The sequence below is a fragment of the Rosa chinensis genome, chromosome 1 (genome assembly GCF_002994745.2).
Source record: "Rosa chinensis cultivar Old Blush chromosome 1, RchiOBHm-V2, whole genome shotgun sequence".
NCBI lineage: Eukaryota > Viridiplantae > Streptophyta > Magnoliopsida > Rosales > Rosaceae > Rosa > Rosa chinensis.
The window spans coordinates 29,230,987-29,248,033 of record NC_037088.1 but is presented as its reverse complement, the minus strand read 5'-3'; the positions used below and the strand labels follow the sequence as shown (position 1 = coordinate 29,248,033).

The 17,047-nt window shown below is 38.4% G+C and overlaps 1 protein-coding gene across 1 annotated transcript; it reads right to left on the bottom strand.

Annotated features, from left to right (window-relative positions):
- Positions 1 to 15,601: 15,601 nt before the first annotated feature.
- LOC112164548 lies at positions 15,602 to 16,027 on the bottom strand. Its single transcript, XM_024300773.1, has one exon. The coding sequence runs from the start codon at positions 16,025 to 16,027 to the stop codon at positions 15,602 to 15,604; it is 426 nt and encodes a 141-aa protein (XP_024156541.1).
- Positions 16,028 to 17,047: the final 1,020 nt, after the last annotated feature.

Genomic DNA, 17,047 nt, shown 5'->3' with positions numbered 1-17,047 from the left:
TCTAGTAGCCACGCAATTAGAGGACTTTTGCTTCTTGGAGCCACTTTTACCAATTGTGTTTGGAGAAAGTTTAACCCTTGAAATCACCTCTAGTTTACTGCCTATGTCTTTTTCAATTCCAATTTTAATTAATGCTTGACCATTAATTAAATCCTTTGCATATCTTTCTTGATAGATGAACACTCCATTATGTCTGTAACTGATCTCTTGCTTCCTGAGGGCATTAGTTTCTCCATTCATAGCAGAATCCCACTTTGATTTTCCAACAGCAGTTTTGAATGTCTTTGGTTCTGTAGCATCATGGATATCCAATGCAAAAGTAAAGCCACTGAAGTATGCAAACTCATCAAACAATTTTTGTTGAGCAATGCAGGAATAAGCATAAAAATCCCGAAATGTCTTCTTCTTGATACTCAAACCTTTGGCTTTGGTAAGCATGGATTTCTCATAAATCTGACTTCTTCTTTGATCAAATTGTTCACGAGGAGGTAACTGCAACTGTGCATCAACTTGATCACTATTTATCACATTCTGATCTCCCCCATCAACCATAGCAAGAGAGACTCCAATGTGGGTGTTAAGAGAGTTACCCAAAGCAGAACAGATAGGAAGAATAACTTGTGACTGATCCAGACTAAAAAAAGGATGAGGAGAACTAGTACTTGCATATGAGAAACCCTGTGCAGTAATAGAAGCACCATAAGTACTAGCTCCATTGGTATTATGCAGAGTCATTGCAGCAAGAGTAGAAGGTGGTTCAGCTCCTTGCAATGCAAAGTTTGACCTGTGATGGCAGTCCAACGCTGCATGTCCCTTCAGACCACAGATTTGACAAATGATCACAGAGTTAGAAAGATGATCAAGAGGGATGTCATTCCTGTAGAAGCAATATGAAGTAGTGTGGCCTTTCTTCGTCCAGATTTGACACTCAGGAGACGACCCAAAATTATTCCTGTAGCCTCCACCATTTTCAAACATGCTGCCAATGTTATTCCCATTACCATTCATACACCTCTGAGACACCTTCTTCTTAGTTTTCCTAGCAGAGAAGGCTGGCATTATATTCAGAATAGCCCTATTTGCAATATCTCTTTCAGCAACTAGTAATTGAATCCTCAATTCTTGCATTGTAATTGGGGTTTTCCTTACCCGAATAATTGCTTTTATGAGATTAAATTCTGCAGGAAAACCATTGAGTAAAACCACAACAATATCCTGGTCTTCCATCCTTACTCCGAAAGCATCTAATTGGTTCCTTGCACGTGTGATTTTCATCAAATATTTCTCAACAAAATCCATTCCCTTTGTAATTGTATATAGATCAGTTTTTAATTGCATGACGTACATGTGATCTCGAAACTGTTGCATATCTATCATTCAACCTCATCCATGCTTCTCTTGATGTCTTGCTGCCCACCACATAATCCATTGTATCAGAACAGTGTGTGGCAATTAGAAGGCTTAATATGGCTTTGTCAGTCTTTATCCACTCTTTGTAAGTTGCAGTTATCTCATCTGTTACTCCCTCATCATCAGTGATCACATACTTTGTAGGACAAAGAGTATTGCCATCAATATAACCGAAGAGATCTTGTCCTTCTAAAAGAGTTTGAAATTGGTATCCCCAAGTAATGAAGTTATTGTCATTCAATCTTCTAGTCATCATACTAAGCAACATGTAAATCTGAAATGGAGTTTGACTAGTGGCCATATTTTCTCTATCCCGAGTTTGTTGGACACCAAAGCAACTATGTTCAATAATCCAACTCCAAAATGAATCAATGAAACTCCAAATTCACGAATCACCAACTTTTGTTGTTTTTGACTACCACCAAAATTTTATGAAAATTTTGTTTTCAAATCATCCGTATGGCTTGCAGCATGACTTTGTTTTGTTTAATTCAAGACTTTGTCATTCAACATGAGCACTAAACTCTTAGTAACAATACCAATCATCATAACTCTGTTTACTATTCCAAAAGCTTCAGTGCTTCATAGATCAATGAAAGTTTTTTTTTTTTTTTTTTGAATCATAGCAGCATCCATCATATGTAGGTAGATTCCAGCAACAGAACACATGTATAGCATTGTAGATACTCCAAATACTAGTAAAATAGGTGAATTTGCAAGCCACAAGAATAACAGTCCCTTCAACACGAAAAATCAGACAATCGAGCCTCCAAAGTCCATATCCAAAATCAAATATGTATAGTTGAGCCCCTTGTTATCAATCTCTTATGTTATCACAAATTCCACAGCTTATGAGCTAATATATCATCACACTTCACAGATTTCAGATCTAGATGATGTACGAACAGTGAGGAACAACTACAGTACTCAAATCCAGAGTATCAAAGTGAAAATAGGCGATCTGAAGTGAGAATAGAGCTCACCAGTAGAAGACATGACTAAAATGAAGCTTAGGATGAAATCAAAGAGCTTGATTCACAGAGACAAAGCAAAAATTGCAGATCAAGGTTTTTTTTTTTTTTTTTCCTCTCACCTGATGAAGAACGAAGCTCAAATGCGGAAGCTAGAAGAAAACAAACACTTCTACAGTATGAAATAGTCCACAGGATCAAGAGCCATAGCTCTGATACCATGATAACATTGCAGCCATGGATGGTTGATCTTGAGGTTGCAGATGAATATGAACGTAGAGAAGAGAAAATGGAGAAAATATCTAACTGAGTTCTTCAATTATGAAAGCTAAGAACCAATTATTACAGCCACACCTATTTATAGTACTTGATGGATAAAACCCCAACAAACTCCAGTAACTAACTTTTACAGAAAGTAACTCCAGCTAGGAAATGCATTTAACCAGCTATGCCACATCAGCACAATGGATTCTTCAGCAGAAGCTGCAGACCTTGATCAAGTCAACATAGCATTGACCCGTTTTAACAGGCAGTAGAAACCACATATATGAAGAAGAAAAAAACCATCTTTTGCAAACATAACCATTAAACTAGGAAGGGTGGGATAAGAAAACTATTTTTTTACTATGTTAAGATGGTTCTCACAGGATTTAGCAGAAGTTCTGGGCTGGTCCTGCAAAATATGAACAGAAGATTATAGTCTTCCTCACAAAATAATTCAATCAACACTTGTAAATGGCACTTTAACTTTCAATCATATATCTATCTAACAATGAGAAACTAGGTTGTTCCATGAGACCTCGTTCAATCTGCACGCATACTTGCAAAAGAAGTTTATTTAGTTATTCTGAGCTCTATTATTTTAGTCTACTGCTGCCCTGTAGTTAATTTAGATACCATTAGTATAAAGTAGCCCTATAAAATCCAGAAGAACACTTAAATTTACGATCTGATGCATCATTAATTTAAGTTGCATGCAAGAAGAAACCCCAAATGTATAGGTCAAGTTCCGACCCCATCAAATCAAGCTCAACCTTAAACTCATCAATGTATCGTTGTCTAAGAGAAAGATACCCATCTATTTACTAAACATGAAGATTATCCAGGAGGATTGGCCACTGGTGCTCAAATTTGAAACAAAGCCCAATTAGTTTCATATCACAATTGAACTCACAATCTAAATATTGACCTCTCATATACAACCAATTAAATTAACAGAGCCCAATCTCAAACTAAACTAAGATTATAAATATTAATATTCAACAAGAGACAAATGGAAAGAACAAAGGGATTTACCTTATAGATTCCTAGAGATATTGATCGGGATTTGTTGTGTCTGGGGTGTGAGAGAGCTGTTGTTACAATTTATTTGGTGAAGGAGGAGCTATTCGACGGAAAAGAGCAGCTCGTAGGTCTCGGTGGTATGTTCTGGCCTGCGGACCTCGTTAACGTCAACGGAGGAGCTCGTCACTGTCGCGGTAGGTTGCGGTGCGGACCTAGTCGATCTCAGCGGTAAGTTCCAGTTCGAGGAGCTGCAAAGCTTGGGGAGGGAGGAAGAGGGAAGGGGGGAGAGAGAGAGAGAGAGAGAGAGAGGTGTTGTTTGGGGGGATAAAGAATTAGGGCTGTATTGTTGGTGGGAACTTTGGCAAAAAAAAACACACAATGTTAAAGGAAAAGCACATTATGTGCCTTCATCAAAGCAACTGATGAGGAGGGAATTAAGGAATTACAATCACAGCTCAATCAGCATTTAGTATCATTAATGTAATCGATATTTCCTTTGTAATTCTATCCCTATATAAAGGGACCATGAAATGAAATGAGTAGACCAATTCCAATTCTCAATTTACTTTTACACGTTATCAGCACGCTCAAAGTAAATAGCCAAGAAAAAAAACTTAGTTTTCTAGTTTCTTTCTCCTTCCCGTCGGAAAAAAACAAAAACCTAGAAGAAAAAAACTTTTCTTCTTCTTCTGCCGCCACCAAAAAAAAAAAAAAAGAGTTGCAGATCGGCTTTGCATCAGGCTAGGACTTTAATTATGCAAATCGTCCTCAGAACCCAAAACCCATGCTTGCAACCCTCCACAGCTGGCCTCATCCTTCCCGACCACGAGGCCTTGGTCTGGAAGATCAGCCCGCTCACCAGCATACCCACCCGCGCTGCCCCCTCGGCGTCTGCTAAGCCACCTGCAACAGCAACCCAGCGCCGCCCTCCTCCCACCTCCCGCCTGCAGCAGATCCCAACCTCGCGTGGCTCCAATCCTCCAGCGCATCAGCCCCCGGCGCCACTACCAGCGCATCAGCCCCCGCTACTGACCCCTGCGCAGTAGCCTCCGCGTCAGTCTACCGTGAGCAGCAACTGGGATTGTCTGCAAACCAGAAAAGAAAAGAAAAACAGAGAAAATCAGAAAGAAGAAGAGTAGAAGGAGGAAGAAGCGAGGAAAAAAAAACCTGGCCCAACAATCAAAGAAAAAAGAAAAAAAATTAAACCATGTAGCCCAGAGAAAAAAATAGAAAAAGAAAACAAAGAAAAAAAACAGGCCCTGCGGCCCAAGAAAGAAAAAAAAGCAAAGAAAAAAGAAGAAACAAGGCCTGCGGGCCAGAAAAGAAAAGAAAAAAGCAGGCCAAGAAAAAGAAAGAAAAAAAAGGCCCTGTGGCACACTGTTGAAAAGAGAGAGGAAGCGGCTCAGTTTTTCTCAAACCCAAAAACATCGTTACGCACGCCTGCATTAACACGCGCTTGCGCTAGGATTGTTTTATTTTCTCGAAATCAAGTATGTTTTCTTTATTTTGTTTTTATGATTTTAATCAAGCATGTGAATTTTATTTATGTTTTCTATTTTTAAGCATGCTTTATACTTCATTGTTCATGCTTTTATTATATTTTGTTATTAAGCATGTTTAGTTAAGATAATTTTGATCATTTTAAACATGCCTTGTTATTTATATAATTCTGTTTACGCATGCTTTATATTTTATTGCTTATATTTTTATTATGAGTTTTTAAGCATGTTTCGTGATTTTTATGATATATTATTTCTATTAGTATGTGTAACACATATTTTGGTGTTTATTTGTGAATTTTTTTGAGCATGCCATGTACTTTATGTGCTATGTTTAATTATTATATGTGTTATGGTTAATTTTAGAATGCAACATATCAATTCCGCTTTTCCATGATAATGAAAATTCATGCACATTAACCATACACATTTACTGTGATAAAGCATTTTCACATAGCATCGAAAGAAAAAAAATGTGACCATTACGAATCTTGGTCTTGAAATCTAATTCACATTTTTGGAAAATAATTTACATGGATGTCTTCATGACTGCGTAATTTATATCTTCTCTCTTGTTTATGTAGATGGCTGATCCAACTCGACCTGAATTTGACATCTTAGACTAAGAAGGACTTGAGTACCATCGTTGGGTTTCCGATATGGAAACTGCCTTTGTGGCAAAAGACTATACTGCCACCATTACCGATCCCAAAGATGATGAACTATCTAATAAGGTGAAAGCAAATGGCTTCATGTTTTTGAGGCGACATATTGATCCTAGCCTACGCTGGGAGTACCTTCAGTTGAAGACACCCAAAGAACTGTGGGATGCCCTTAAGGGATGTTTAGGGAACATTCATGACATTTTGCTCCCAGAACTGGTCGTTCAGTGGAATGGAATCCGCTTGGTTGACTACAAAGGGTCAATGACTTCAACAAGGACATGTTGCGCCTAAAGGCAAGTCTCAATTTCTGTGAAAGGGAAATCACAGAAGATGATATGATCTACCAGATTATTTCCACCTTTCCTACTTCAGCGCTTATACTAGCGGACAAGTATAGGCTAGAGTATGACAACAAAAGAATCACAACCTTCAATAAGCTGATCAGCCTACTGCAAGTGGCTGAGAGATATAATGAGGTTCTCTTGAACAACAATGCCAGGCCCACTGGGACAAAGAAAATTCCCAAGGCTAATTATGGAAAAATGAGTGGAAAGAACTCCAATGCAAGGGGGTTTAGACGTGCTGATCCCTACCCACGTGGCAACAATGCACCACGTGGAAAGGGACATGGCAATCGTGGAAACAATATGAAAAAGGAAAGAGTTAACAATGAACCATGCTATAGGTGTGGATTCATTGGGCATTGGTACAAGAACTCCCAAGTAAACAACAGAGTAGCAGCCAATTACAAGAGGTATAGAGAGTCTAAAGAACAAGAGGCTCACTATATGGAAGAAGGAGGTCATGACCTAGACGTCAACCTTACAATTGCAGACTTCAATGGCAAAGAGGAACTTGCTAAGTCAATGGATGCTCTCAATCTTGACTGATCTGCATTATTCATTTTATTTTCCAAAGACAATTGTGAAGGCATAATGCCTCATTTTTAATTAGACTACTACTTGGTCTTAAAGTTTATTTCAATAATGGTTTGATAAATTAGATTTCTGAACAAGACCTCGATTGGATTATCGTTGGCTTACTAATAAATTTTAGATTTTATTATGAAGCATTGAATTTATTCGATTTTATTTACTGCATGCATGGTTCGAAATAGCACTATAAAGATGTAAAACAATACATCTAGAAAAAGGAAAAATTATTAGAATCAAAAGAATACCATTCTATGCAAATAGAAATACTCTAAAGAATATTTGTTATATTTTCTAAATACCTCCCATTTATTTGTAGGAATGAATGGAGGAGAACTCGAGTGCTTAGTTGATAGTGGGACTACTCACACAATATTAAGAAATAGGCAATTATTCATTGAATTAATAGCCTATAATTCCTCTGTGACTACGATGATTGGATCATCACAAGTAATAAAAGGGCGAGGAACTGCCAAATTTTTGCTGCCTAATGGCACAACATTTCAAGTCATAGACGCTCTATATGCACCAAAAGCTAATCAAACCTTGTTAAGTTTTAAAGATATTCGTGCTAACGATTATCCAGTAGAAACACACTGTGAGAATGGAATTGAATACTTTGATATTAACTCTAATGAATGTGGAATGAAACGCATTTTAGAGAAACTTATGAGTCAATCTAGTGGACTTTACCTCACTACGATTCGGATCATTGAATCCTATGCTGTCACCAACAATGAAATGTGGGACACTGATCATACAAGCTTTGGCATGACCGCCTATGGCACCCCAGTCGTGACATGATGATCCGTATTTTAAAGAAATCATATGGACATCCCTTCTTTTGAGTGAAAAATAAAATGGGAGAAAAGTCCGCCACACTGCAAGGTGTCGGTCCTAATACTGCTCAAATGCAGCCATTGCCTTTCGAAGTACCAGAAACACTACCTCCCTCCCATTATGCCTCATTGACTATTTCAAAGGCACATCATTCGTTTCGTAAAGCCTGCTCTTTAGCAAAAACAGGATTGAGACCTTCCTTTGCTAAAGATACAAAACAAAACATTCCATTCTTACAAATGATACAAAGAGATATCTGTGGACCTATCCATCCAAAATGAGGACCATTCAAGTACTTTATGGTTCTGGTGGATGCTTCGACATGCTGGTCACATGCCGCTTTATTGTCCATAAGAAATGCTGCATTTACAAAACTCCTAGCACAAATTATACGTTTAAGGGCTCACCCCCCTGATCACCCTATCAAGTCTATAAGCCTTGATAACGCTTGAGAGTTTACATTAAAAACATTTGATGATTATTGCATGTCTATCGGGATCAATGTAGAGCATCCTATACCCTATGTGCATACACAAAATGGTCTCGCAGAAGCCACCATCAAAAAGCTACAGGTGGTGGCTAGGGCATTGGTCATGCGTACCAACTTGCCTATATCTGTCCGGGGTTATGCAATATTGCACGCAGCTTTACTTATTCGTTTCAGACCCTCTGCTAGCCAACCATTTTCTGCGTACCAGTTGGTAGCTGGATATGAGCCTGACATTTCACACTTACGCATATTTGGTTGAGCAGTAAATGTGCCCATTGCGCCCCCACAGCGAACCAAAATGGGTCCTCAGAGACGATTAAGTATTTATGTTGGGTATGAATTCCCAACAATTATCCGCTACTTGGAACCCTTGATAGGCGATCTCTTTACCGCTATATTTGCGGATTGTCACTTTGATGAGACAGTCTTCCCATCATTAGGGGAGATAGGAAAAATGATTTTCCAAGGGAACGACAGGAATTGTCATGGTTTGTCCCCACTCTATCTCATTTTGATCCCCACACTTCACAATGTCAAAGTGAAGTGAAAAGAATAATCGATCTTCAGAACGTAGCAGATTCGATGCCTGATGCGTTTACTGATATCGCAAAAGTGACGAGATCACATATACCAGCTGCAAATGTACCTGCCTGGTTAGAAGTCCCCAACAAGGGCATGGTGCAGCAGATAGAGGCACTACAACCACACTTAGTGGAGGTGTGGTTGAGGCCGTGGCTCCCCAAAGGAAGAGGGGGAGGCCACTTCGTTCGATTGACACTCACCCAAGGAAGAAGAGGGTGAGTAAGGCACAAACCGATCCATTAATCATCAATGTAGAGAATCCCTCTTATGAGATCGTCTCTAATTATAGTTATGTCCATGAATCAATACTGGAGAACGCTCCGATGTTTGAAATAATTCCAGAGAACAAAGAAATCTCAATGCATTATGAGAGTGTGTATGAGTTGATAGAAAGATCTTCCATACACATTGATGATGTATTTTCATACACTATTGCTCAAGAAATCATAGAGCACGATGATATTGAACCACGCTCTGTTGCAGAATGTCAACAAAGAGCAGATTGGCCTAAATGGAAAAATGCAATCCATGCAGAATTAGATTCTCTGGCAAAGAGACAAGTATTTGGTCCGGTAGTGCTAACCCCACCAAGTGTAAAGCCTGTAGGACATAAATGGGTCTTTGTCAGAAAGCGTAATGAGAAGAATGAAGTCATGAGGTACAAGGCTTGCCTTGTGGCACAAGGTTTCTCACAACGCCCTGGAATTGACTACGAGGAGACATACTCTCCCGTAATGGACGTTATAACATTCCGCTACTTAGTTAGCTTAGTAGTTTCTGAAGGATTGGAAATGCAACTCATAGATGTGGTTACTGCATATCTCGATGGGGATCTTGATTCAGAGATATATATGAAAGTGCCGAATGGCCTTACATTACCCAAGTCAAGTGACTCTAAACCACGGAGTGCGTTTGCAATTAAGTTGAAACGCTCACTTTACGGATTGAAAAAATCCAGGCGGATGTGGTATACCCGTCTAAGTGACTACTTGATTGGAAAGGGATATAAGAACGATGGATTATGCCCCTGCATATTCATAAAGAAAACAAGTTCCGGATTTGCAATTGTAGCTGTATATGTCGATGATATGAACATAATAGGTATACTTGATGAAATAAGAGAAACCGCGAGCTACTTGAAATCCGAATTTGAGATGAAGGATCTTGGGAAAACTCGATTCTATCTAGGCCTTGAACTAGAACATCGAGTTTGTGGAATACTAATCCACCAGTCTGTGTATGTCCAAAAGTCAGGCGATTTGACATGGACAAAGCATATCCTACTAGCACTCCCATGATCGGTCGAAGTTTGGATGCAAAGAAATATCCATTTCGTCCAAAGGAAGATGACAAAGAGGTGTTGGGAGCTGAAATTCTCTATCTAAGTGCAATAGGCGCATTATTGTACTTAGCCCAATGTACTCGACCAGACATTGCATTCTCAATGAACTTGTTAGCTCGATTTAGCTCAGCGCCAACGCAGTGTCAGTGGAATGGTATCAAGAACATTTTCCGATACCTAAAAGGAACCATTGACTTGGGACTGTTCTTTCCCTACAGAGAGACAAGAGGGACCGCAGATGGAACTGTAATCCCTAAAGGAAATGTTGATGGCGAAAGCGCTACTCACTACACTAAAAAGCCAAATGACATTTTGGTCGGTTTTGCTTATGCAGGCTACCTCTCTGACCTACATAAAGGTCGTTCCCAAACTGATTATGTATTTACCATTGGGAACACGACAATATCATGGAGATCAACCAAGCAAACCCTTGTGGCTACCTCCTCGAACCAGTCAGAGATCATTACTCTACATGAGATGGTTCGTGAGTGTATATGGTTAAGAGTTATCATTACACATATTGGAGGGACAAGTGGTTTGAGTTCTACCACTGAAGAGCCTACTTGCATTTATGAAGACAATGCAGCTTGCATCAAACAAATGAAGCTAGGTTATATTAAGGGTGATAACACAAAACACATATCACCAAAGTTGTTCTATAATAAGTAACAACAGGCTCTCCTCAAGATTCAAGTGAATCAAGTAAGGTGTGAGTAGAATGTGGCAGATTTGTTCACCAAATCATTGCTCAAGGCCACATTTGAGAAATATGTGAAAAACATTAGAATGCTAAGTCTTTCCAAACTCCCTTGATTAATGCAAGTATCAGGGGGAGGTGTAGACGTCAGGGGGAGTCTAACACACACATGTCATCCTCAAATGTAGAAGGTGCGTTGTGCTCTTTTATTGTTACTTGGCAAGGTTTTTAGTGAGGCAACAAATCATGCACCATTTCATCTTTGACTTGGCACAAGGGGGAGTGTTAAAGGAAAAGCACATTATGTGCCTTCGTCAAAGCAACTGACGAGGAGGGAATCAAGGAATTACAATCATAGCTCAATCAGCATTTAGTATCATTAATGTAATCGATATTTCCGTTGTAATTCTATCCCTATATAAAGGGACCAAGAAATGAAATGAGTAGACCAATTCCAATTCTCAATTTACTTTTACACAAAAGAAAAAATAGGCGGAAAATAATTGGGTTAGCGCTAAGAGTAAGAGAAAAGTTTACGACGGTACGAGAAAAGTTCGTCGCAATTGATTGCAGAGTTACTACGGCAAACATTTTTTGTTGCAAATGATAAAGCTTAATCGCGACGGAAGATTTTCCTTAGCAATAGGGTCTCAATTGCAACAGCAACTGTTGCTGAAGTAAAAAGGTGAAGCAATTACAATTTTTTTTAGTAGTGAATGCTTATTATCACCGTGGGTCTTATATATCTGATTTTGTTATGAGTACTAGCTCTTAGCATTTACTATTCTCTCATGAAGAGCATCTATTGTGGTGATGTGGGGGTAATCTCTAACTATAACTCTAGTTAATATTTGTAAACATGTCTTTAAGAACATTTAATATCAGGTAATGTGGGGGTTATGCTCAATATTTCTAGTCACGATTTACTATTTACTTTAATGATAATTTTAAATGCCCTATGGTAATGTAGGGTCAACACTCGTAGCGATTGATCTTACATGATCATTAAATAATTAGTGCAGAGTTATAAATTTTCTTGTTCTCATATGGAGGAAAACACTCCTATGAGAATATATTGTGGCTGATAGTTTATTTGAGATTTGCAGACAAATTAAAATATAGGGTTTTGCGAGCTAAAGGGACAAGCAAGATATGACCAAAGGAAAAAATAAAATAAATAAAATATGACATAAGTCATAAATGCCTCGCGGATGAGGCTCTTATAGTCTCGAGAAGGAGACTTATATAAAATTGCTAAAGAGGGATGTGCTTAAGCCCATACGGGAGTCACCTAGGGAGGTAATCAAACTTCTGTGATTGAGATCGATCCCATGAAGGAAGTTAATGTGGTAGAAACAATCCATACTGCGTGACTCAAATATAGCACACATAAATTTTAAGGATATATCCAAAAGAGATATTATCATGTGCATCCCTAAGGCATTAGGTGGTATATTACATATGACATTAGGAAGGGAAAACAATGATACCCTGAATGAGTTTCGAGGCAGGAAAACTCCCGCGGGGTCCCGGCACACGTACCCTTGGAGAACTCACCTAAGTGAGAGTTGTTTGTGAGGTCGTGACAATGAGAATTGGATTGTTCTCTAATACTCTCATGAGAATCAAGATACGCGCATGGCCATAAATGCTCCAACACGCGAACCTGTCTAATTACCCGTACTGTGTGTGTGATATGTTGAAGTTTGGTCAAAGGTGCTGAGTTTAATATATACTTTGTACACTCAGGTTCCTCAAATGGAGACAATCACAGTAAGCTAGGTTCAAACCCGAAAGGTACCTATGCCGATTGCACAGTAAAAGCACTCACTTATTTTGTTTTAAATGATTTTAGTTTAATTTTAAATCAGTGGGGGATTGTTGGAAATTTTATGATTTAAAATTAAAAGATTTTTATTTATTTTCTTTACTTATTTTGGGGGTTATTTTTATTTTGTATTTATTACTTTATTTATGGCTTAACAGTTTTATGTTTAAAATATATGATTATTATTTGACCGTTGTATGGTTTATGAGGCTAATTATGGTCATGGTAAGTGTGACCTATATAAGGGAACATGATTGAGTTGGAAGATATATGGTGAGGCGTGAAACATGCACATGTGTGGGAATTTAGATTGTTAGATAATGAGGGTATACATGATGGTATAATCCACCATAGTGCAACCACTGTAGCCAAATACCTCTACCAAAGATACTCTTACAAACTATAAATATACATACTTTACTTATACACCGTTTTGAGTGCACGTGTGATTAAGTTTCAATGAGGCTTCTTAGCTGCACGACGGAGCTCGAAGAGTTGTTGTATCTTGAGGGAAGTTCGTCATTCAACCCTGTGCAGTAGGGGACGAATTTTCTCTTAGAACAATGCGCTTGCATGCCTCGACTCGATAAGTTTTCCTATATAAAAACCTATATATTATATTATTTTCTTAATTTATTTTATTTCCTTATCTATATTTCTATTCTTATTTCCCAAAATATTTCCATATTATTTTATATTAATTTTACAAGAATTCCATCCCCATATTTTTTTACAACATCCACTTCATGTTAACATGGGTCCTATGACCCTACGAGGAATGATGAACATAAGAAAACGAAGAGAAAGATCATAAGAAAAGTAAACATTACTTAAGGAATAATGATATCAATGCTATATATGCTGGAAAGATAAACTTTTTTTTTTTTCCCAGTAATTGAAATCATGCAAGAACGAGATGATTTTTATATTTATTTTTATAATATATCTGAATTACATAGTTAGGAGTCGAATATAGAACTCCCTACTTACAAAGGAAAAATTTATAACGGTAAACCAGTTGATCATTATGCCATTGATCAGTTTTAAGATAAAAGTACATACAAGAAATTTTCTTTTGGTAAATGATTTGTACTGATACTGCATTACTGAAAGAACTCTTTGAACTTTCCAACCAACTGTTTCCCATGCATATATAATAACTATTCTAGCAAGTTATATTGTAGAAATTATGCTTTTAAATAACACAATTGTTTGACACGAAAATCCTGTGTGGTACAAATTGTCTCTTTTGAATGCGCGAGCGTGCCAGCACCATGAGGTGCAGTCGTCGGGGCGTCCCTTGACCTGACTTCTTGATCAAGCATTGTGGACGAGGAGAGCACCAACCTCGTCACAAGGATCTTTTCCTGCCTTCCGAGAAAGGACTTCTTGCCTTACGGATAAGGGCTTTGGTTGTGGTCTCTTGCGTTCACCGAATCGATACTTAGTGTTGTAGACTAAGCAGAGCAATCACTGGGAAGTTGGAGAAAGCACGGGTTTTGCTAAAGCGTGACTTTAGCTCCGCGGGGGTTGCGAGGCCATTACCCTTGCTTCACTGATAGTATCGGTGGCAGTAGCACTAACAATCGGCTCTCGAAGAGACTAGGACTGGAAGCACGGTTGCCGGGTTGGTTTGGTGGCTCTGACAGTCGTCTCTCGAGGAGACTGGGACTGGAACGTGGTCACCGGTAAGATAGGTTGCTTCGGGGAGGCTTTGATAATCGTAGAGATTAATTGGAGAGAGTTCTCCCTTGCTGTGTCATCTTTAGCCTCTATATATAGGCTGCTCGTAGATTCACTTTCCAAATATGAATGAAATACTATATTTTAGGCCACAGTTATTGGCCTTGAATCAAATCAAAACTCTTAATAGTTTTGATACCTATCGTAATCAATAAAAGACTAACTCTGTCATAGCAATCTTTCAGGCAAAGTTAATTGCCTTTTGGAGTTCTGGACGTAATCTTCCTTTTTAGCGAACTGCAGGATATGCATCAATTATATATATATATAGTCGCGAGGACTCCTCGCGGGGACTAACCATTAAGGTTGATAGCTTCCTTAATTGATCTGTGTTATTGGCAGAGTGATTGATTGCCCCATGTCCACCTTAATTGCATGGGAATCTTGGGTTCTTCCTCAATTGGTCCGCCGTTGGACCTAACATGCATGGGCAACTATGTGTGTGTGTGTGTGTGTATATAAGCCCCATTACAATTAAGCATGATTGATTCTTCCTCCAACTGCTCCACGTCCATTATGGCTATGTGGGACCCCTTGATTTCTTGCTTAATTGATCCATGCATGAGCAATTGTATAAACCATTCGCATAGGCCACGTCCCCTCACGAATATATTAATTGTATGGGAAGATTCGCATGACTCCTCTCGTGCACATGTTGGTATTCAAGCAAATAGATCATCATTAATTATCAAAGATTTGATAATCACTAGTAAATCAAGGAATATCCGGATTTGCTTCAAAATTGTTTGGCCTCCTAGTAGGCTTTATTTAGCCTCTAAATAATATATTCCGAACTTATCGAAAATATATGGCTTGGGCCACGGATATTGGCTCGGATTTCTTTGAGTCCCCCTTATCGGGAAAAAATGTTAATTTTGGGTTCAAACAACAATAGCTACAAAAACCTATTAACTATATATATATATATATATATATATATATATATTTCCTTCTTCTTCTAGCTACCTCGTTTCTGGGATGTGATCGATTATATGTAGGTCATACACCAAGAAAATATATCATTATATAACATCAAATTCAAATACTGTATAGTTCATCAATTTCTCCAATCTCATTAATTTGGACTACAAAAACTCATAACAAGTAGCTATTTAGCATTTACATAAAAAATTAAAAGAACAACACAAGATTGATCTTTACTAATTGAGAAAAGTCACCGAACAAGACTGAGGCTTCAAAACACTATCACAGAAAGCACCCTTGGCACCTCAAATATTCATAGCTCATCAACTTTCTTCTTCTTCTTTTTCCATAGCTCGAATGTTTCGCACCTCCAGACATTTCACGTAAATACTCCTTAACAACTTTCTTCATCAACTTGCTCTTTTGGCCAGTTTCTCTTATCGCTTGAAGATGGTGGAACCTTCTTGCAAACCCTAACTTGCCGGCTCCGTTTCCTGTCATCTTCTTTCTTCTCAGCCTTTTTTACTCTCTTTGATTTCTCCTGGTACAACTCCGACCACTTGAATGTGAGATTCCACTTCTTCATTATCTCCGAAACCGAATTGGTGGATTCGATTCCAAACTCCTTCTCATAGGCACTCTTCCACAGCTTATCAATCACCGGACTCAGATCTCTGCCTTTTGTGGACTTCTCTATATGGATCAACTGCGTCTTGGAACAGTGAGGTAAGATCTGCTCTAGAAGATCCAAGTCCATGTCGTTCACATTGACCAGAAACCTCTGATTATCTATGGTCGTACTGACGTCAGCGAAAGACATAACCTACCCTTCTGGTCATCGATGTTAGCTTGATCCATTAATCAGTTGCTATTATGTTTGCGAATGAGATTGGATTTGCAGTGCGTATGAGTTTCCATTTGGGTAATTGGTGGGTAATTTTTAGGCAAAAGGTTCCGTGTTTTACTTTTCCTTGTGGGATTTGGAAATGAATCCGTGGATAGCTGGGACTTACGCATCACAACTTCTAGTTGAAGATTTCACCCAAAAAAAAAAGACGACTTCTAGTTGAAGTTTTTTGTTAGATTTTTTTTGTCCTTCTCACCTTTCCTTTTTCTTTTTCAGACAAATTGAGGTATGCTAAACTACCACGAAGAAATTAAAAAAAAAAATGGAAAACAGAATGTGAATGTGAATATTTTTCAAAGAAAATAAAATCAAACTTCGTTAAGCCAAAAAAGAAGAGGGGGAATTGGGATCATAAAATTACAGGTTTCAAAATACCTGAAAAAGTTATTATGTGCTTTCTAAAGCGTATGTCCTGGAAATGCAAAACGATCAACTAACAAAAGATGAGCTCCGGTAAGAAAACTGGTATAGGGGTTGATGCTTTTTATTCCTAAAATGTACCGCACTGATCAAAAAGCTGGGTTTAGGATTTTTTGTGACATTTTCTTATCTGGGTGTCGCTCAACTAGTAACAGATCCATGGACAAGGCTGGGCTGCTGAGAAGTTTATAAGTATAGGCCTAGTATAATTAATACTAACCCAATAGGGAAAAAAAGTTGTTAACCTAATACCAACTCAATGTCACTAAACCAAAAAAATTAACCCTACTTAGTGCTTACCTTGAATAGTGTTCCACCATTTTTATCTCTACTACTATAAAGCCAGGCGATCCTTTGGTGTCAAAGGCTTCACCAAAATTGTGAATGCCCAAAAAACCACATTAGACATCACCACGCAAATAAAAAGGAAAAATAGTTTTGATGGGCATTATGGTAAAACAAATCCTATACACCTACAGAAGACGATCGGCGGGGGGGGGGGGGGGGGGGGGG

Excerpts from the sequence above, each read along its gene's own strand:
- LOC112164548 (XM_024300773.1), bottom strand. The coding sequence starts at position 16,027 with ATGTCTTTCGCTGACGTCAGTACGACCATAGATAATCAGAGGTTTCTG.